At 59.6% G+C, this 20535-nt stretch overlaps 1 protein-coding gene across 1 annotated transcript in view; it reads right to left on the reverse strand.

The window, feature by feature from the left end:
• Nucleotides 1-20535, reverse strand: part of MCF2L (MCF.2 cell line derived transforming sequence like) — a 68887-nt gene that overhangs the window by 47847 nt on the left and 505 nt on the right. The window contains exons 2-3 of the mRNA XM_021708089.1: nucleotides 12690-12804; nucleotides 1-72 (exon numbers count right to left, since the gene is read on the reverse strand). Of these exons, the coding sequence (XP_021563764.1) occupies nucleotides 1-72; nucleotides 12690-12804 (187 nt within the window). The remainder of the gene's footprint in view (nucleotides 73-12689; nucleotides 12805-20535) is intronic.

Raw genomic sequence — 20535 nt, forward strand, 5'->3', positions numbered from 1 at the left:
GCCTTCACGGAGGTCCATCTGTCCCGCCGCCGGTCTATGACCAGGATGAATCCGATGCCCGCATCCTGTAAGCTGCAGGAGGACAGACGCGTGAGTGTGTGCGGGCGAGGCCGCCCCCACGCGCCGGAGGAGGCGAGACTGCCCCTGCCCTCCCCACGTCGTCTGTTGAGCACCCCCAGGGGTCCCCGGGCTGCGCAGACCCGTCCCCACGGTCCCAGGGCCCACCCTTCGCTGAGGAAGGGCAGATATTTTCAGAGATTCTCACATCTCCGCCTGGTACCGACCCATGGACTCACAGACCCGCCCGAGCCCCCCTTCTGCAGCCCAGGCCGCTCCCACGCCGCGGGGAGAGCGCGTCCCTGCCCGCCGGCGCCCACGAAGCTAAGCCCTCCAGAGCCAACTCAGGGTCCGGAGGTCCGGCCAGTCCTGGCGTCCTGGGTGCCTGGGTTCGCCCACGTTAAGGGCGTGCTCTGGCTGGCATGGCCACGCGTGTGGGGGAGGAGCCCCTGCAGCAGCCACACGTGTGACAGGGATGGCACTCAGCTGTGTGTCATGACGAGCCCCGACTGGAGCTGACAGCAGGAGCCTGAGTCAGGGCAGCGGCAAGGCGGCCTCATGGGCGTCCCACCTCCGAGCCAACCACGGGGCGCCAGCAGCCGCTGCGCCAGCCAATCTGCGCAGAAGCCACCCGGGCGGCCCGCCCGAAGGCGCCGACTGGAATCGCTGACTTCCCAGGCTCTGAGCACAGCCAGGCGAGCAGGGCCCATTCACACGAGAAGCGGGATGATGCGGCACGCATATTAAGTGTGCAGCTGGGAGCTGATGACAGGCCAGAGCCTGGTGGTGGTGTCGGGCCCTTTGGACCCGCAGACTGGAGGACAGCGACGGGGCGCAACACAGCCTGGGGGTGGGCTGGGCGGCAGTCCATCCTCGTGGGGCGGGGGGGTCCCACACACCTAGAGCCGCATGCTTCAGTGACAGCTGCAGGATTCTGGGCAAATACCAGCCTGTGTGCAGAGGCTGTCAGAGCCCCTGTGTACACACGGGACCCCTGCATTCCCCCCACCCGGGGGGTTAGAACCCCTGTGTACACACGGGAGCCCCAGGTCTACCCTGCCTGAGGGGTCAGAGCACTGTGTACACACAGGAGACCTCTGGTCCCCCTCCTGACTGCTGGGCGAGAGCTTGGTGTAGACCGGGGAGCCCTGGGGTCCCGCTCCCGTCTGAGGGGTCCGGGCCCCCGAGGACACCCGGGAGCCCCGGTCCCCCTCCTGACTGCTGGGCGAGAGCTTGGTGTAGACCGGGGAGCGCTGGGGTCCCACTCCCGCCTGAGGGGTCCAGGCCCCCGAGGACACCCGGGAGTCCCGGTCCCCCTCCTGACTGCTGGGCGAGAACCCTCGTGTAGACACGGGGCCCACAGGTCCAGGCAGGCCCTTCAGGGAGGCTCCACTTTGAAGCAACCTGAGCGTCAACCTCCGTGACGTAAAAGTCACTTCGGTTGTCGTCACCTGGTGATGCCTCATACACCGGGGTCGCAGACTGTCAGCTGCTTTCAGCGAGAAACCAGGCACCACAACTAGAACGTTTTTCTAAAACATCAACACTGCAGGTGAAACAGAAGGAATTATCAAAGTACTGGATTCACCAAACGTACGGGGGGAGCTTCCTTCTTCCACGAGAAGGCTGGGCTGTCCTCTCTCCGGGCACCGAAAGGTCAAGCCACGTGCCCAAAGTCACACAGCTGAGCACACGGACGGGGCCCTGGACGCCGTGCACTCTGCCTCCCAGGGTCATGTCCAGCGGGTTTTTCAGGAAACCGTGGGCTCAAGCAGCCCCTTCCTCACCTCCAATCCCTGGCAGCCTCTGAACGCCCGGGCCTGGCGGGGGCCTCCAGGCTTCAGGCACCGAGGGACGGCGCCGACAGGGGCAGACCCGGAGCCCACAGGTCAGGGTCCAGTCACGCCCCTGCTCCTAGGGTCCAGGGACGCTCATCCACGTCCGCCCACGTCTCCTTCCTGCCACACTGCGGGACGCTGACTCAGAAGGTGCAAACACCAGACCAAAAGAGCAACTGACATCAGACGTCAAGGTCCCTGAGCGTCCCCTCTCCGGTTGCCCGCTCTGGTCCTGAGAGCAGGGCCCAGCGCCTCCCTGAGCTCCCGGGCCTGGGCCCAGTGGCACGTGTTATTCCCATGGCTGCCCTCCAGTCCCCGTGAGGCAGGGCCTGATCAGCTCCCACAAGCAGAGGACCAGGGCTTGCGGGCCCCAACCTGCACCTACATCTGTGGCCACCCGGGTCCAGCAAAAAACAGTCCTCGGGGTTCCCAGAGGGACCAGCCTTGGACTGGCATCTTGACATGGTGGTGCTGGGGGAGTCGGGATGGGAATAGCTCAGAAGCTGACAGCCACCCCCGAGTGTCCCCCACACCCTGGGCACAGACACGGCGCTTGGAGGCCCACATTGGCCTTCGGCTTTGCAGCAGTTGGTCAAGGAGGGCCACCCTGGCCTCCGGCCTGAGGTAGAGGCCGCTGATCACCTTTGGCCCAAACACACGAAAAGGCACAGAGGCCTCGCCACACGCGAGAGCTACTCACAGAGGCCTGGTGGTGGAGCCCGGCAGTGCTCACTCCTGCCATTCCCTGCCCGTGGACGCCCAGCAGCACATCAGGCCAGCACCTGGCCCAGTCGTCTCATGGTGGGCTCGCTTTATGCGGGACTCGGGGGAGTGATCTCCACGGACAGCCGCTGGGCGGGGCCTCAGGACCCCGAGGGCGTGGCCGGGAGGGGTGGAGGGGCAGGGGATGCCCAAGCCATCGGGGGCTGTGCTTCTCAAACGTCAGCGTCAGGACAGGGGAGAGGAGCCCTGGAGAAAGTTGCGTCCTCCGGAAACACAAGCACACGGGCCCACCCTCCCTGCGGGGTCAGTCACCTGGCCCGTCGGAGGTCCTGCGGGCAGCACCACGTTCCCTGCGCGGAGGGCACCATTTGCAAAGTGGACGCATGTCCAGCCGTGACGCAGACGCGGCAGAAGCCTATGGCATGGAGAGGTGGCTGCTCGCTCCAGACCCCGGGGTCATCCGGCCGTCTAGGCGGCCCTGTCATGACTCCTGCACCTTGGAGGAGCGCTGCCTGCTTCTGAACTTGATCCAGACACGCAATTGTGCTTTTTCATGTGTCTGGCTTCTTTCAAGGTTGTAAGATTCACCCGCGCTGATGTTCATTCTCGTGGCTGGCTTACTGTGGATGCGGGCCAGGAAGTACAGTATATTAATGAATTCTACTCTTAAGGGACATTTGGGTTGTTTCTAGTTCTGGGCTATATTTACTATCAAAAAGTGAACATCCTCACACAAGTCTCAGTGAATGTCACACACATTCCCGCTGGGCATTATCCGGAACTTCTGAGTCACATCATATCCAATGTAGATGGCGACAAACGTTTTGTATACCACCAGAAATGTGACTTCCAGATGCACCGCAGCTTTGTCAGCACTTGATACTGTCTGCCAGGGTCATTTTGGCCATTTGTTGAGGTGCACCCCCGTGTTTCGTTTTGGCTCTAATGTGCACTTGCCTGTGACTGGGTACCACACGTTTCTGGTTTATTAGTTATTTGGGTAACCTCTTTTATTTAATTATTTTATTTTTTATTTTATTTTTTTCTGGGGTCTCACTCTGCCACCCAGGCTGGGGTGCAGTGGCACGATTACGGCTCACCACAGCCTGGGCTTCCTGGGCCCAGGTGTTAGAGGTCTGTATTATAAACATCAGCTTCCGCCCTGGGGCCGTCCCGTCCGGTCTCTGCGAGGCGTGTATTTACGAAGCTTTGACCTATCCCAGCCCACGGTCTGCTCTGCGATGGTGACTGCTTTTGGGTCTCGTGTCAGAAGTCTTTCCTTATCCCAAGGTGGGTGCTCTCCCGCTGGTCTAGAAGCCATACTCTGTACACCCATGGCTGCCCCCTGGCATGGCCAGTTAGGCCCTGCCACGCCCAGCCTTCGCTGCGGCCACTCCTCCCCCTGGGCTGCGATATCGCCATCGATACGGGTCGAGTGCGGGCCGTTTCTGGATGCTTGACCTGTGTAGACCTCTGTCTTTTAACTGTAACTGTATAAGGAGTCCTGATACTTGGCAGTGACCGTGCTCCCACTTTGATCTTCAGGACGGGGTTGACTCTCCTTCGCCCTTAGCGTTTTCACAGCAAAGGTGAAGCCGGCCCGTCAATTTCCTCACCTAAATACGTAAAGAAAGCCTGCTGGGATTCTGCCTGGGACTGCATTCACTCTGCGTGTCTATGTAGGGATAACGGCATCACTGAAATGCTGTCCTCCAAGCTCCGGACTAAAATATTCCTCCATTCAGGTGACTTTAACTTCTTGACAGTTTTCTGTTTGGAAGTCTCGTGTGCCTTTCATTAGGTATGATTTTGTTCCTATGGATTCACTTTGGATCTGATTGTGATATTCCTTTATAAACTTCACTTTCCAATTATCTAGTGCTGAAATACACAAATACTAAATATGAATAACTTTTAGATATTGATCCAGGGCCGCTGATCTTGTTAGATTGCTTACTAAATCCAGCAGTTTCTTACTTACCTTGGATTTTCTTCCTATACAACCTCGTTCCCTCTCAATAACGATACCTTTGTTTCTTACTGTTTCAGCCCTTGTTATTTTTCTTTCTCTTGTCTGCTTGTCTGGCTGGTGCCTCAAAGTGCAAAACCGAGTATCGATGGGAATAACGTCCCTAAGCTCAGGGCAGAGCTCTCAATATTTCACCCTTAAAAGCAGAACGTTGGCCTCGCCTCACCGAAATTCTAGAACCCAGCCCCACAGGTCCTGGCTGCCTCTGCAGCCTCCCAGTCCTTCACACGGATTCTAAATACATTCAAGTCCAGCTCTTGGTGGACGTGCCGGTGGGCTACGAGAGAATCTATCCCAGGCGGGAGTCAGACGGCGAACCGAGCCCCTTTCCGTTCAACAGGAACATCTAGGCGGACAAGGACAAGCGCAGCTCAGGGCAGCCTCCGGCCCGGAGCCGCACAGACGGCCCACGCGCTCCCCGACTCCCACAAAGGCTGCGGCTGGGAAGACGTGGTTCCATCGTCTCGGCCATTCCCCGTGCCCTGGAATCCCTGTTCTTCATGGTGTCTAGCCCGATCTCGCGCTGGCCCGCCCGCCACCGCCCACCCCAAGGGGCGGCAAGGTGCTTTCCACAGCAGGTCTGATTACATTCATCCCAGCAGCACCCGCGGCTCAGACGCAGGCCGAGGCTTGAGCCCAGTCTGCAGGGCGGCTCTGTGCACAGACACCGGGTCCCCAGGAAGCCACGACCCAGGGGAACTCTCCCAGAGGGTGGACACGGGCACCTCCCCCAGTCCTTCCTGCACAGAGGTGGGGAGTAGGGCTGTCCGGCACTAAGTCAAGCCTGGGGGCCCCAAGCACCAGCGCTCAGACCCGGGCAAAGGATGCCAGAGAAACACCTGAGAGCCTGAGAAAAGGGCATCCCTGGGCCCGTCTGGCCGCTCAACATGGTGAGCTGAGAGGGGTCTAGGAATTCCTGGTCGTGTCAAGGCCCCCTCGGTTTTCACCCCACAGGCTGGACGAGAAGGGGGGGGTCCCCTGAGTCAGAGGCTTGGGGGAGGGAGCCGGGAGTCGGGTGGGGGGACCAGGAGAATGTGCTCTCGGGGCGGCCCGGGACGAGGGTGGGCAGGTCCTGACAAGGTGCTGGGAGGCAGAGCCAGGTGGGGGTGAGCCTGTCCCGTGTGGCCACTCGCGAGGAGCTGACTCGGGAGGTGGGTGAGGCCAAGGTGGGCAGAGTGGGAAGGACAGGCAGAGGTGAGCTCAGAGACGCGTGGGGGGGGAGGGGGCTGTGGCAGCACGCCCTGCCGTGGACGTGGGCTGGGACAGCATGTCCTTCTGTGGGTGGCCGCCGCCGCTGTCCACCAGCCCCACGCTGTGGCAGTCTGTGGCATCTGCCCCACCTGACCCCGGCCTCTGTCCGAGCCTGCCTCCGACAGTCTCCGAAGGGGGAAGGGTTTTCAGAGGACAAACCCATGAAGGGTCTGCAGGGACGCCTCCCGGGCTCGGAGGCCGGAAGGGGGAGGGCGGCCTTGGCCCCTGGCCCAGCTGTTGCTCCCGAAACCCAGCACGCTCACCAAGAAGCAGCCAGGAGAAGCCAGTGTGCTCCAGACTCCGGTCGTGACCAGCAACCGAGCACGTCAGCGTGGCTCACGAGGAAAGGGAGAGGCCGCGGCGGCCTCAGCCTCCAGCCCATCCTTGCTCCCCAGCCTCCTCGGGGTGCTTTGTGGACAGTGACCCTGTCCTGGCGGGGATGTGGACTGCAAACCCCGGGAACGAAGCCGGGCTTGGGGGCCCTGGGGACGCGAGCCCCTGCTGCTACAAACACAAGGCCACACCCAGGGTCCCCCTGTAATAATAAGCCCATCAGTGTGACTCCAGAGTGCCGTCTGTGATGCCAAACCCGACCGCAGGCCACTGGCCACAGCAGAGGTCGGACCTCGCAGACCCTGCTGACCCCACGTGGAGGAAGGGTCCCGTCACCTCACGGGAGTTCGCACACCATGTGCCTGTCCGTGTGACGCCCAGGCCACCGTGGCACAGAGGTGTGTGCGGCAGCTAATGGGGGGGATGATGGGGACGGAGCCCCGAGCCCAGCGCTTAACACGGTGGCCTCCTGAGTGCCGGCGCAGCCACGGGACGTGAACACCGCCCCCCTCCAGGGAGCTGAGGGTCGAGGCGCGGGTCCGCGGGGTCCCTCCTCGGTGGGAGCTGGGGGCTCCACTCGCGGCGTGGGGCAGGTCACGAAGGTCTCCCGGTGGGGCACACGCGGTGCCGTCACAGAAGAGAGGGGCCGGTCAGCGGCCCGGGGCTGGGAGGGGGCGGGCCTGCGGGAGGAGGAGGGAAGGGGGGCAGACACACCGGAGCCGGCACCGCGGAGCGAGTCTGGGGCCGGAAAGGGCCAGGCAGCCTGCAGAGCGCGGGGCAGAGGACTTGGACGCCCGGAAAGCAGCCTCCCTGGCCAGCGGGAAGCAGCGCGGACAGTCACCTGCGGCGACGCCGGGAACGTCTCACGGACCGCGATGGCTCCCGCTGGCTTCCGTGACGTCAGTCCACGGAAGGGCCCACTGGGGGGGAAAGCGAACGACTTATAAATGTAAGAGGGAGCTTTCCCACACACGGAATCCAACGTGAAGGTCCCAGAGAGGCCATCTTTAGAGGAGCGGCGTCTCGGTGAACAGCGCCCTCGTGTGGTGAAAAGAGGAGCTGCATGCACCTGCAGGGCATGGGATTTGGTGTCTTCATGAATAGCGGGTGCTGGGGGCTTCCCTGGGCAGAGCCTCTCTGGGGGCTTCTCTGGGTAGATCCTTTTGGGGGCTTCCCTGGGCAGACACTCTCGGGGGCCTCCCTTGGGAGATCCTCTCTGGGGCTGAACAATACTTCAAAAAATCAGCCGGGCGTGGTGGCGCATGCCTGTGGCTCCAGCTCCTTGGAAGGCTGAGGCAGAAGCCTCGCCGGAGCCCAGCAGGCAGAAGCTGTGGTGGCCGTGAGCGTGCCACTGTGCTCCAGCCTGGGTGATGGAGTGAGATTCTGACTCAGAAAAAAAACAGGAACTTCTGGCCGGGTGCTGCGGCTCGCATCTGCAATCCCAGCACCGTGAGAGGTTATGGCAGGGGGATCACTGGGGCTCAGGGGTTTGAGACCAGTCTGGGCAACACAGTGAGCCTTCATTCCTACAATAAAGAAGAAAATTCGCATGGTGTGGTGGCGTGTACCTGTATTCCCAGCTACTCAAAAGGCTGAGGCGGGAGGATCCCTGAGCCCAACTAGTCGAGGCCGTGGTGAGCCGTGATCACGCCACAGCACTCCAGCCTGAGCAACAGAGCGAGACCGCGACTCAAAAATTTTTAAAAGAGTCATTGTTCCTGTCTCTGAAGGGCTGGGTCCCTTGGCCCTTAGCTGACGTTTACAGGATCACAGCTGCCCTAGTCTCCCTCTTCCTGCCTAGATGTGCTAGCTGCCAGCTGTCTGAACGCTCCTCAGAGATAAGCTGCCTGCACGGGGTCTCTCTCTCCCTGGAGACCCCTCCATCTCCTGCGGACTCCTGGGCGTGCGATCCAAGGACCAGAGCAATCTCCCCATCTCCGCCAGAGAGCAGCGCCCTTTCCTGGTAGAGGCACCTTGAACCTTCCCCGGGGGCTAGGGCTGAGGACGTGCACATCCTGTGTGTCGCTGTCCTGCACATGGACGCCTTCTGGGGGACCCCTGTGGCACCTGAGAGGCCTGCAGGACCCCGTCTCCCTGGTCGCCACATGGCTCCCGTTTTAACGCCCTCCGCCCCATCCAGGGAGCCTGTGGGGAAGGTGGCCTTCCAACAGTGGCTCTTCTAGAAGGGTGCATGGCTGGACCCCTCATCTGCACAGCATGTCTGTGGCCCCTGCGTCCCAGAAACCCACGCGAGCTGACACCGCCAACCCTGCTAGTCCCAACAACCCCTTCCCCGAGAGATGGTGAGGCTGCAGGGTCTTCCAGCAGGAACTGGCGGGTGCTGCCAGCTCAGAAGGTTCCAGACAGGACAAGGGGTCACGGGCCACACGCCAGAGGAAGGGGGACGCGGTGAGACACACATGCCACACACATGCCTTGCAAATGACACGCACCACTCACCACACACACACACAACATGCACCACTCAGCACATGCACCAACACTTCGCACCATACACACAACACACACACTTCACAGCCCACAGATTCACTCGTGCACACACTCACACACCACCCTCCCACACACCACACTCTCCCCCCCTCAAACGCCACACACACCCCGAGGCCCACACGGGTCCCCTCCCACACGAACCCTGGACACGGAGCGACTGTTCTCAGCTTCGCATGTCCCAGGCCTCACGGCTGACAGCGAGCACCCCGTCCCCAACGAGTGGGTAGCCCTGCCTTGTGGGAACTTGCGTTGCCCGCCTCTGAGCCCGTGCGTGTGCGTGGGGGCTGAGCTTTCGGCAAGGGTCATGCTGCCGGGGAGAAGGACCCCTGAACATCGGAAGGCCAGGAAGGCAGAGGCCACCCGTCCCGACAAGCACAGGGGGCAGGGCGGGCTGGGCATGCTGGGCAGAGTGCGGGTGGGCTTCGCCCCCAGGCCGGCCACCGTGCGACTCTGTCTGCAGATGGTGCTCATCTTCCGGCAAGTGCAGCCTGGGGAGGCACGAACTTGCTACCCCAGGCCAAAACCAGGCGCAAGACAAGGGCGACCAGGCCACGGTCCCAGGAAGCCAGCAAGCCAGGGATGGGCGAGGGTGCCCGGGGTGCGGGGCGGGCCTCGTTCCGCAGGCGGGTGGTGAGGGAGAGCTGCCCTGAGGAGGAGGCAGGAAGGGGGACCCAGGCAGAGGGACGGTGTGTGCAAAAGGCCTGAAACAGGAAGGCGACACGGGTGGAGGTGGGGGTGGAGGAGACACATCCGCAGGGCAGGCGCCTGGACGAGGCCCTGATAGTCGGAAGGCGCCACACGTGGTCCGGGAGAAGGCCCACGGCGAGTGAGGCTCTACGACCGGCGCTGGCATCCCTGTGTCTGACTTGGACTATTCCATGACATGAAAGGACTCTTTCCCTCTCTTATGTCTAGGAGCCGCGGGAGAGCCTGCGTTTCCATCCCAGGTGGGCAAGGAACGCGCTGGGCCGAGTCCTTTGTGAGCGAGCCTGGGGGCTCACAGACCTGCCTCTGAAGACCCCAGGCCTGCCCGCCCCACAGCAGAGTCCGGGCCTGAGCTGCTGGCTGCCTCCAGCCGGGCTGGGCTCTGCGGGTGGGAGTGCCCCCGTGCCCGGAGGCATGAGCCCCACGGAGGGGCCAGGGGTGAGTCCTGGCCTCTGGAAGTCTGAATCACAGCCTCCCGGATCTCAGGAAAGAAACGGACAGAGAAGCGAGACGGGAGAAAGGAGGCCGCGGAGGCCTGGAACAGCCTGACGGACACGGTGGAGCTCACGGGTGTACCATGCGGTTGGGGCGCTGACAGCCTCTGAGCTCGGCCGGGTCCAGCCGGGGACATCTCAGGACACGAGGTATGGATCCCAAGGGACTCCTCAAGGTCGGCAGACAGGAAGGGGCCCCGCTAAGCTCGAAGGCACGCACGCCGGGGTGCACCGGGTCCCTCAGCTGTCGGCCCAGCTCCCTGCCGGCAGGGCAGCCTCTTCCTCTCGGGCCAGGCCTCAGACAAAGGCCCAGAGCCCTGGGGTCCCTGCCCTCTCCATAAGGCCCCTGTCCAGAAACGCCACAGCCTGTGTCCCTGGGACACAGCTGAGTGGTCTGAGCCTTTGACCATTCCCACACCCCGGCCGGACGCTTTCTGGAAGCGAGACGCCGCCCTGGGATTCAGCGGCCTCATCTATATCATGGGCTCAATCCTCGCCCTCCCGCAGAGGAGGATGCCGAGGCCGGAAGGAGGAAATAGCCAGAAGCATTTGGTAGCACTGCAGCCCCCGCCTCCTGAAGCCAGTCACATCAGACCCTCAGGGGCCTCAGGGCCTCCGCCGTTTGTCCCCCAGACCCAGCCCTCCCTCTTGCCCTGAGCTCAGCCCGCTGAGGCTGGACCGGGTGGAAACGAGATTCTCACAGAAGGAAAGAGACTGGGGTCAAACCATACACCCAACACAGGAGAGCCGTGGCCGCCAGGACGGTGCCAGCCCCCGGCACGTGGCCCCTGCTGGCCCAGCCACACTCTCTGCCCCCAAAGACCCTCACTCCTCCACACCCCCGGGGGCTCCCCCAGCTCGGGGGTTCCTTTCTCACCCACGAGGTTGCCAGAGGAACCTACCACTCACCCCGCTCCTCCCTCACTCTCTAGAGAGACCTGACTGCCGCTAATTGATGGCTACGCGACATGGAGCAGGTGACACATTTGCTGTTGCCACGTCTTCCAGGCCAGGCTCAACCCAGAGCTCCAAGTTACCCAAATCCTATAACTTACTATTCTAAAGACTGGGGAACAAAGGAGAAGTTTAATGAATAACTGCCCCCTTCCTCAGTTGCTGGGGACCTCAGCAATGGCGGGAATCTCACAGACTTTCACCCCTTCCACCGTCGAGGGGGAACTCGATGATGATATGAACCTCACAATGACTCTCACCCCTTCCACCGCCATGGGGGCTCTCAGTGATGGTGTGGACCTCACAAAGACTCTCGCCCCCTCCACAGTCACTGGGGAACTCAACGATGGTGTGGACCTCACAAAGACTTCTTTCACCCCTTCCATAGTCATGGGGGAACTCAGTGATGCTGTGAACCTTATATAGACTCTCACCCCCTTCACAGTCATTGGGGAACTCAACAATGGTGTGAACCTCACATAGACTCTCACACTTCCACATCACTGGAAAACTCAATGACGGTGTGAACCTCACAAGGTCACTGGGGAACGAATGATGCTGTGTCCTTATATAGACTCTCAACCCTTCCACAGTCATTAGGAACTCAACAATGGTGTGAACCCCACAAACACTCTCACTTACTTCCATAGTCACTGGAGGATCTCAACAATGGTGTGAACCTCACAAAGACTCCCACCACTTCCAGTAATGGAGGGAGACTCAACAATGATGTGAACCTTTCATACACTCTCACACCTTCCACAGTCACTGGGGAAGTCAGTGATGGTGTGACCCTCACAGTTTCTCACCCCTTCGATAGTCATGGGGGAACTCAACCATAGTGTAACATCACGAAGACTCTTACCCCTTCCACATGTGTTGGGAAACTCCATGATGGTGTAAACCTCACAAAGGCTCTCACCCCTTCCACAGTCACTCGGGGAACTCAATGATGGTGTGAACCTCACCAAAGTTCTTCCCCCTTCCACAGTAACTGGGGGAACTCAATGTCGGTGTGACCCTCATCAGGACTCTCACCCCTTCCACGGTAAGTGGAGAACTGAATGGTGGTGTGCCCCTCACAAAGACTCTCATCCTTCCATAGTCATTAGGGGAACTCAACGATGACGTCAAACTTACATAGACTTTCACCCCTTCCACAGTCATTGGGGAATTCAACAATGGTGTGAACCTCACAAAGACTCTCACCCCTTCCACAGTCATGGGGGGAACTCAGTGATGGTGCGAATCTCACAAAGACTCTCACACAGTCAGGGGAGAACTCAAGGATGGTGTGAACCTCAAAAATACCCTCACCCCTTCCACACTTGTTGGGGAACTCAATGATGCTGTGAATCTCACCAAGGCTCTCACCCCTTCCATAGTAACTGGGGGCACTCAAGGATGGACGAAGACACTTTTCATCCCTTTCATAGTCATTAGGTGAACTCAACAATGGTGTCAACCTCACAAAGACTCTCACCCCTTCCACACTCGTTGGGGAACTCAGTGATGGGATAAACCTCACCAACAATCTCATCTCTCCCATAGTAACTGCGGGAACTCAATGATGGTGTGAACATGCCAAAGCCTCACCCCTTCACAGTCAATGATGGTGTGAGCCTCACAAAGACTCTCACTCCTTCCACAGTCACCGGGGGACTTGACGACGGTGTGAACCTTACCAAGGCTCACACTTTCCACAGTCATCGGGGGATCTCAATGCTGATTACCCCTCTCTAAGGAAACAAGAGTGCTGGGCAGCAGGGCTGCTCGGCGTCTGCACTCACGCACCTGGGGATGCTGGTGAGGTAGGTCATGACATTCTGGAACTCCTTGTCCGGGATCTCGCTGAAGGCTGGGTAGTCGGGGAAGGTGATGACTGGGCTTCCGTCCTGCCCTCGCCCACCTGAGGAGAGACCACACACAGGCTCTGAACACAAGGGCTTCTGGAGCGCCCTACGAGTCCCTCAACAGGACATCAGTCATTTCTCACAAGTACCAAGGATTCCAGCTGAGAAGTATTCTTCATTGCTACATAATTTTTTTTTTGAGTCAGAGTCTCACTTGGTCACCCAGACTGGAGTGCAGCGGCTGCTCCCGGCTACCGCAGCCTCGAACTGCAGGGCTCCGGCGATCCTTCCACCTCAGCCTTCTGAGTAGCCGGAATTACAGGCATGTGCTACCACGCCCGGCTGATTTTTTGATTTATTGTAGAGATGAGGTCTTGCTGCCTGGGCGGGTCTCGAACCCTCAGGCTCAGGCAATCCACTCACCTCAGCCTCCCAAAGGCGTGGGATTACAGGCTGAGCCACCGAGCCCGGCTGCTACATAATTTTATTATAAAAATGCATGCTTATTGAAGAAAACATTTGGACTGTACAAAAAAGTGAGACAAATTGAAATACTCACTCAGTATTTGTTACCATGTGCAGCCATAGGAACACTTGGGTCATATTTCCTTCCAACCTGGCATTATGCATTTTTAATCTAATTGAGATGACACTACATACACAAGCTTGCACCCGGCTTCCTTCTAAACACTGGGAAAGTCCTTTTCTATGCTTTATAAATGACATATGGCTGGGCACGGTGGCTCAAGTCTGTCATCCCAGCACTTTGGGAGGCGGAGGCGAGAGGATTGCTGAGCCCAGGGGTTCAAGACCAGCCTGGGCAACTTGGTGAGACCTGGTCTCTACAGTAAATTTTTAAAAATGAGCTGGGCATGGTAGCACGTGCCTGTAGTTCCTGCTACTTGGAAGGCTGAGGCAGAAGGATCACCTGAGCATGCCTCTGATTCAAAAAACAATCAAACAAACAAATAAATAAATAAGTGGCATATGGAACACATACACCATGGAATGGTACCTTAAAGAAGGAAAACATTATGAACTTTGCAGCAACTTGGATGGACTGAGAGCCTACAACACTGAGGGATGAATCCCAGGAACAAGAAACTGAGCACCACACGTACTCACTCATAAGCGGACCCTGAACAATGATGATACTGTAAGAAAGGGACTGATGTGGAGACCAAAGTGTGGCCCAAACTTTACCTGTACAATGCCCATTTGTATCCCTAGCCCTGAATTGTACCCCATATCTTTGAAGTAAAATTTTTTTTTAAATGGCATAGACGTTATTATAAATACTGCAAAATAGTCCATGCAGGGTTGTGCCCAGATGACGTGTCCAACTGTTCTGTTTGTGGGCATTCTGCAGCTTCTCCAACACTCCAGTTTTTAAGCAATTCCCTTCTGAAGGGCCCCATAGGAACCCGGACCTCAGCCTGGCCTCCAGGTCATCCCCTGGACTGGACGCTCCCCTTGGTGAGACGGAGTCCACCTCCCTCCCCTTGATGGCGAGTCTGGCCTTGAGACCAATTTTGGTTTAAGGCCGTGTGACTCCTCCTGACGCTCAGGCACCCCTCCTAGCCCAGGAGTCATGGTGGAGGCAGTCCCATGGTCTTGCGCCCACCTTGCTGTGAGGAGGCCCAAGTGTCATGGCCCGGGTGGGGGGGCAGGCTGCCTGAAAGGGTGGGGAGGGTGTGACGGCCCCAGGCTGTTCCGCTCAGCTCCCCACCTAGGTGCAGCTGAGCAGATGGCCCAGCCAGTACCTTGTGGAGGGAAGAACCACACCGCTGAGCCCTGTCCTATTTCCTGGCCCACCAAATAGAGAAGAAATCGGTAGCATGGGGGGTCGCTCCCAGCTAGATGAGTTCCGGGTAGCTTGCTACACAGAACAGATCGCGGGTCGGCCGTCTTTCCTCCGTGTCCTCACCGCGAAGGCCCAGGTACCCATGGCAGGCCACGCACAGCAGTGGCTTTGTGTACTATCATGGTCGGTCCCCCCACGATCCGCTGTCTCCAGCTCCCGGAGTTCCTGCTTCGGGCTTGGCCACGCCCTCGGACGTGCTCCTGCCCCTGGACGGCACTCAGGGCCGCCATCTGGCCGTTCCGGGGCCTAGGGCTGCTCTGCCACCCCAGGCTGGCCCTATGGGCCTCTCCTCAGCACGGGGCTCCCTTGACGTCCTCCCAAGTCCCTCCATGGAGCCAGTCTGGTCCCTTCCACGGGACCCGGTCCGTCACCGGCCGAGACCGCTCCCCATTCTCGGTCACCAGTTCCCTGGAGTGCACCTCTTCTCCCCGGCGAGACCCTCGTTCCCCGGGCCGAGGCGCATGCCGCCCGCCCCCACCAGCTGCCAAGGCCCAGGGATGCTGAGCCAGGCCGTGTCCACAATCCACGACCAGCCTTCCTCCCCGCCACCCCCATCCCTTCCGACAGCTCAGTCTCTGTGACTCTTAACTCTAACCAAGTCTTCCCGTGTTGCTGCTCTCAGTCCCAGCATCTCCTGCCCTTCGACCCTCCCGGCTCTCAAGGCCTCGACCTCCCGCCCCACCCCGGACGGCACACAGGGCCCCTGCAGTCCCGAACAGCCACGGCCTTTTACTTACTCACAAGCCTTTCATCATTTTTAACTCTTCCTTCCTCCTAGAAAATTCCTCAGACCCTCTAATGACAAGAGGCCACGGAGCGAACACTGGGGCCATTGTTTGGGTGTCCTGTGTGAAAGGACAAATCTTCCTCAGACGCTACGGAGGTGGGGGCTTCAAGCCCCTTAGGACATGGCTCTCCCAGGCCTCAGCTTCCTGGAGAACCACGACACTCCAACTCACTCACGTTTCTGCTGGTAAGAGGATCCTGCCGAGACAGGCCGCGGTGAGCCTGGAACCCTGGCGCAAGGTGTGTCGCGAAGACAGTCGGAGCCACACCTGCTCGCTGTCTTCCCGAAACCCAGACTTGTTGGGAACATTCGGGCATTGACCGGAAGCCTCTGCATATTGAGCAAAGCCAACAACAGCTGAAGGATGGATGCTCTGAGCTCGGTTTCCCTAGGAATTCCAGAGGGCGTGTGAGACCCCTATCCCCCATGCAGATGGCCACAGGCCACGCATGAGGGCCCCTGCCCAGGCCCAGTCAAGGGGAAAGGAAGAAGCTGCTCCTCTCGGGAGGAAGCTGGCTGCCGAGGGGCCGGGTCGGGAGCCTGGGGATCAGTCCCAAGGAGGGGCAGGAGCGGCTACACAGAGCTGGTGAGAAGGCGGGGAGTCTCAGAGCAGACGTGGACACACAGGGTGGACGGTGGCTGTCCTCCTCAGCATGGAGGTGGCGTCTGGGTGCTGCTGCCATGCAGGAGCCAGGGATGCTGGAGACCACAGAGCCAAGCCGTGAGCCATGGGGCCAGGGGTCTGGTCAGCAGGGCGGTCCAGGGCCAGGCGGCCTCAGAGGAAGGTCTGGGGAGCCACAGGTGCCTAGCCATGAAGGCCAGGTGTCCCGAGGCCAAAGCCTACCCAGGGCCGCAGGCCTGGCCATGGGTCCACAGTGCTGGTCTTGAGGGCTGCTGTCCCCTGGGACCCCCGTCCTCTGTGCTTCGCTGCAGCCTTCGTGGGGAACCAAAGGCTGTTCTTCCCGGAGGCGAGAGGAAATCTCCGTCTTTTCACTGGGACTCCAAAAGCAAGCCCCCAGTTCCCAGCCCCTCTAGGCGATGTGGCAGCTAAACCAGCCACTGCCACCGGGGTCGAGGCACATCCTTCTCACCCGCTCCCCAAGAAATCTCCACACCAGGTAGGCGGCCCCAGGATTCCGTGGGGCCACAGCACCGAGAACAGGTGTCATTCTCTGGGCTACACCTGGTCAGTCACCGGAGTGTCCTACACTGCCTCAGAGGACAAAGGGCTCTGGAGTTCCTTCCGTGTGGGTCGAAACAGGACCCTGCTCACACGGTGCCAGAAACAGCCCCAGCCACCGCCTGCACCCGAAAATCGCCATCCTGGCTGGGACTTGCTACATCTGCGTGTCAACTCTCGCGCCAGTCGACGCTCAGGGCGGTGGAAGGGCTGCAGCCCTGCCTCTCATCTCTGTCACCCATGAGAGGTATGGCTCTCGCGCCATCTCGTGTTAACGTTGTTCACGCAGACGTTGTTTGAGTCGGGACGATTTCCCGTTGGTAGCCAACTCGTCCGATTGGGACCTGCAGGCTGGCTTCCCGAAGGCTTTCGGGCAATTATGCACCGACCGTGTTGAACAGAACAACACCGCCAAGCTGGATCAAATACAAAGCAAGAAATAGCCTACGATGGACGACTCGGTCTCGGAAAGAACGTCTGTTGTTCTCACAAAACACGGCCTCGAACACGAAGTCAGGTTAGGAGAGACACACTGAGCTGCCTGGGCTCCCACAGGCTCTGCCCTCGTGAGCCGGGCACCATGGGCAGGGACACGCCTCTCATTCCGACATACAGAGGGAGTGGGGCGCGCACGCACACACACACACACACACACACGCACACACATACCTGCCCACACACACACACACACACCTATAAGACTGTACACACATATGCACACAAATATACACACAGATAAACGTGCACACATGCTGTTATGGACGGAATGTCTGTTCTCCCCAGATATCCTCTGCTACAGCCCTCCCCTCAAGGGGACGCTACCTGGAAGTCTGCCTCTGGGAGGGGCGTTGGCCGCACAAGGGAGCTCTGGTGAGCCAGAGTCCATGTCCCTTCTCTCATAGGAAGAGGCCTGTGAGCTTGAGTTCCCACTCGGCCTGTGAGGCTTGGTGAGAAGGCGGCGGCAGCCTGCCAACCAGGACGTGAGCCCTCCCCGACAACAGCCGTGCTGGGGCCCCGATCCCCGACCTCCCGCTTCCAGAGCTGTGAGGAATGAACTTCTGTGGTTCACGTCTGTGGCACTAGGCTACAGCAGCCAGGATGACCAAGCACACACCTCGATACACACACAAAGACACACGTGCACACACACACATGCCTGGGTGGCAGGCGTGTACGACAGCCCAGCCGAGTCACCAAAGCACCCCTAAACGTGTGGTCACACACATCAGTATGCCCTGCTTCATTGCCTCGCAGAGACGACACATCCTCACAATTTCTCTTTGAGGTGTGCCAGTCCAAACGTGGTTTTGCTGATTTTCTTTACACCTGAAATTCTGGCACTGAATCTTAAAAAACCGTCACACCAGGTGGTTAGGAATGGAAATTTTGCATGATTAATGGGCGTTTACATCTGTATCCTGAGTTAACTCCCGGGTAGAAACATCCCAACAAATAAACAAAAACCTGTGTCAGTACAAAGATAATATCAAGAAGGCGCTGCGTTCTGAAACTGTGTTGATAAGACACACTCACACTTCCAGGGCGCCTTTGTCAATACAACTGGCTTTTCACAACAATTTGTGTTTCCGCTCAGGCTGCTGCCACAAACCATCATGAACTGGTAGCTTATAAACAGCAGAAATGTATTTCTCACAGTTCTGGGTCACAGAGTCTTCTTGGTGCGTGCTCACAGGGTGGAGGGAGGACTTTGGGTCTCTTCAGCCCCTTATGAAGGCTCTGACCCCATCTGGGGGCTCCACCCCATGACCGGGTCACCTCCCAGGGGCCCCACCTCCCAACACGATCACTTTGGAGGTGAGGATTTTTCTTTTGAGTTGGAGTCTCACTCGGTCGCCCAGACTGGAGCGCAGTGGCCGCTCCCGGCCACCGCAGCCTCACCCTGCTGGGCTCGGGTGATCCCTCCGCCTCAGCTTTCCAAGTAGCTGGAACTACAGGTGCACGCTACCACACTCAGCTCATTTTTTTATTTATTGTAGAGATGAGGTCTCGCCAAGTTGCCCGGGCGGGTCTCGAACCCGCGGACTCAGGCAATCCACTTGCCTCGACCTCCCAAAGTGCTGGGATGACAGGCTGAGCCACCAAGCCCAGCCGTAGGTGAGGATTTCAACATCTGGATGAGGGGCACAAGCCTCCGGACCACAGCAACTGGCTCGGATGTCACGTGACCATCGGACTGGACGTCATGTGACCATCAGACTCCTTGCCCAAACCCAGAAGGGGCAGGTGACCCCGTGCCTCCACTCCCCCATCTAACAGAGTCGTGTGTCTCTGCACCCTATATTGGTTCTCTGCAGAGCACCCAGGGCTCCTGCTGACAGGCAAACCCCCAGTAGCAGAGACCCCGTCTCTCAGCTGACTTGTGGGTGTCAGAACCAAAAGCTCCGGTCCGAGTGCCCCCCAGGTCCTCACGAAAGGGAGCAGCTCTGAGGCATGCCAGGTGGGCCTGGGCCCGGCAGGCGGAGCCCCTGGCGATGTGGCGGGCATGCTCGGGACCCATCCCCACCCTGCCTGCCTCTTGCAGGGCTTCCCGTACAGGCATCCATGGAGCCCCACAGCACATCGAGGATGGCAGCCCAGGAGGGGTTCGTGCAGCAAGCACTTGGGAATGGGGAGGAAAAAGAGGCTAACGCCACCAGCTTTCTTCTGGGGCGCTGGACCCAGGGACCTGGCCATGCGCGTCTCCATCTGCTGAATACCATGAAGCAAGCGGGGTCTCCTACCCTGCCCCGTCTCCATGCCTCGGAGATGTGCCTGGGTGTGGGACAGAATCCTCCCCTCAGAAGTCAGAAGGTCCATGACGCCCCGAGAATAACCTCTGATGTGCCCCCACTCCACCCACCACGTGAAACAGACACGAAATTCCGAGGAGCGGCGTGGGCCATGGGAAGGAGGCGGCCACCGCAGGGGAGGGAGGAGACCATCGCTGTCATCTGACTCAAGGCACCACAGGCTCTACGTCCCTGAAGCGGACTCCGTGTCAGTTGGGGGGTACTCCCTGGTGGCAACTCTGTTCTTGGCGTGTTTCGCTTAGGCCAGAAGTCCCTCCACCATAAATCTCTGCCCAGTTTTTAGCTTCCGCTGCAGATCAGCAAGTCCAGGCAGCCTTCCTGAGATGCAAGGACCGAGGCTCGAGCCTGTGGCCTCCCCGGGGCCTGCTCCGACCCGCCACGGGAAGGGGGTTGCACCACTCTTTCTGGGCTCGGGGCTCCACACACCCTCCTGGCCCTCAGCCTTCGCCGAGAAAGAGGAGAACGGTCAGCCCGAGAGAGGTGACTGTGCCCAGGAAGACGGACATCACCAAGAATTCACGTGACAGGTGCTTACTGACTGGAAACGTTCCCGACTTCGTACCCAACTCAGTTGCCCGAGCCTCAGTCAGCCAGGCAGGCCAGGCGGGCCACAGGTCGAGCAGCTGTGGGAAAAGCCAGGAGCTTTTGAGATACTCGGCGTTCTAGGAACGGAGGGTCTGAATCACAGAGCGACCGTGAACTGGGGAGCGGTGGTCGCAGGCCCCTGGTGCAGAGTCGGGGAGGGACACTGCCTCTTCCCGACCCGGTGGCGCTGGGCGTGACTCCAGGACGCCCACTCCAGGCGGCCCTCGCCCGGCTGCCTTTGAAAACTGCCAACTCGGACCCGAGAACTAGGACAAAGCCCCAGGGACTCGGAGTGCTGCCTGAGTGTCCACAGAGAACCTCGGAAAACAGGTACGGCGGCCTTCCCGGAGCCAACCCTTGTCCAGGGCACACAGGCCTCATGGGGGACGGAGGCTGAGGCCCAAAGAGCCCCATGTCCCAGGAGGGGGCCGCCTGACACCCAGAGAAGAGTGCATGTGGACGCACATTTTCCTGAATTACTCCTGGTGGGCAGATTTGTCTAAAGGAGACAGACTGGGCACCCCTGCCCGGACACGGGGGCGTGGGAGCCTTGGTGTGGTG

Source organism: Carlito syrichta, unplaced genomic scaffold (assembly GCF_000164805.1).
Source record: "Carlito syrichta isolate Samal-C Ts95f unplaced genomic scaffold, Tarsius_syrichta-2.0.1 Scaffold130611, whole genome shotgun sequence".
Lineage (NCBI taxonomy): Eukaryota > Metazoa > Chordata > Mammalia > Primates > Tarsiidae > Carlito > Carlito syrichta.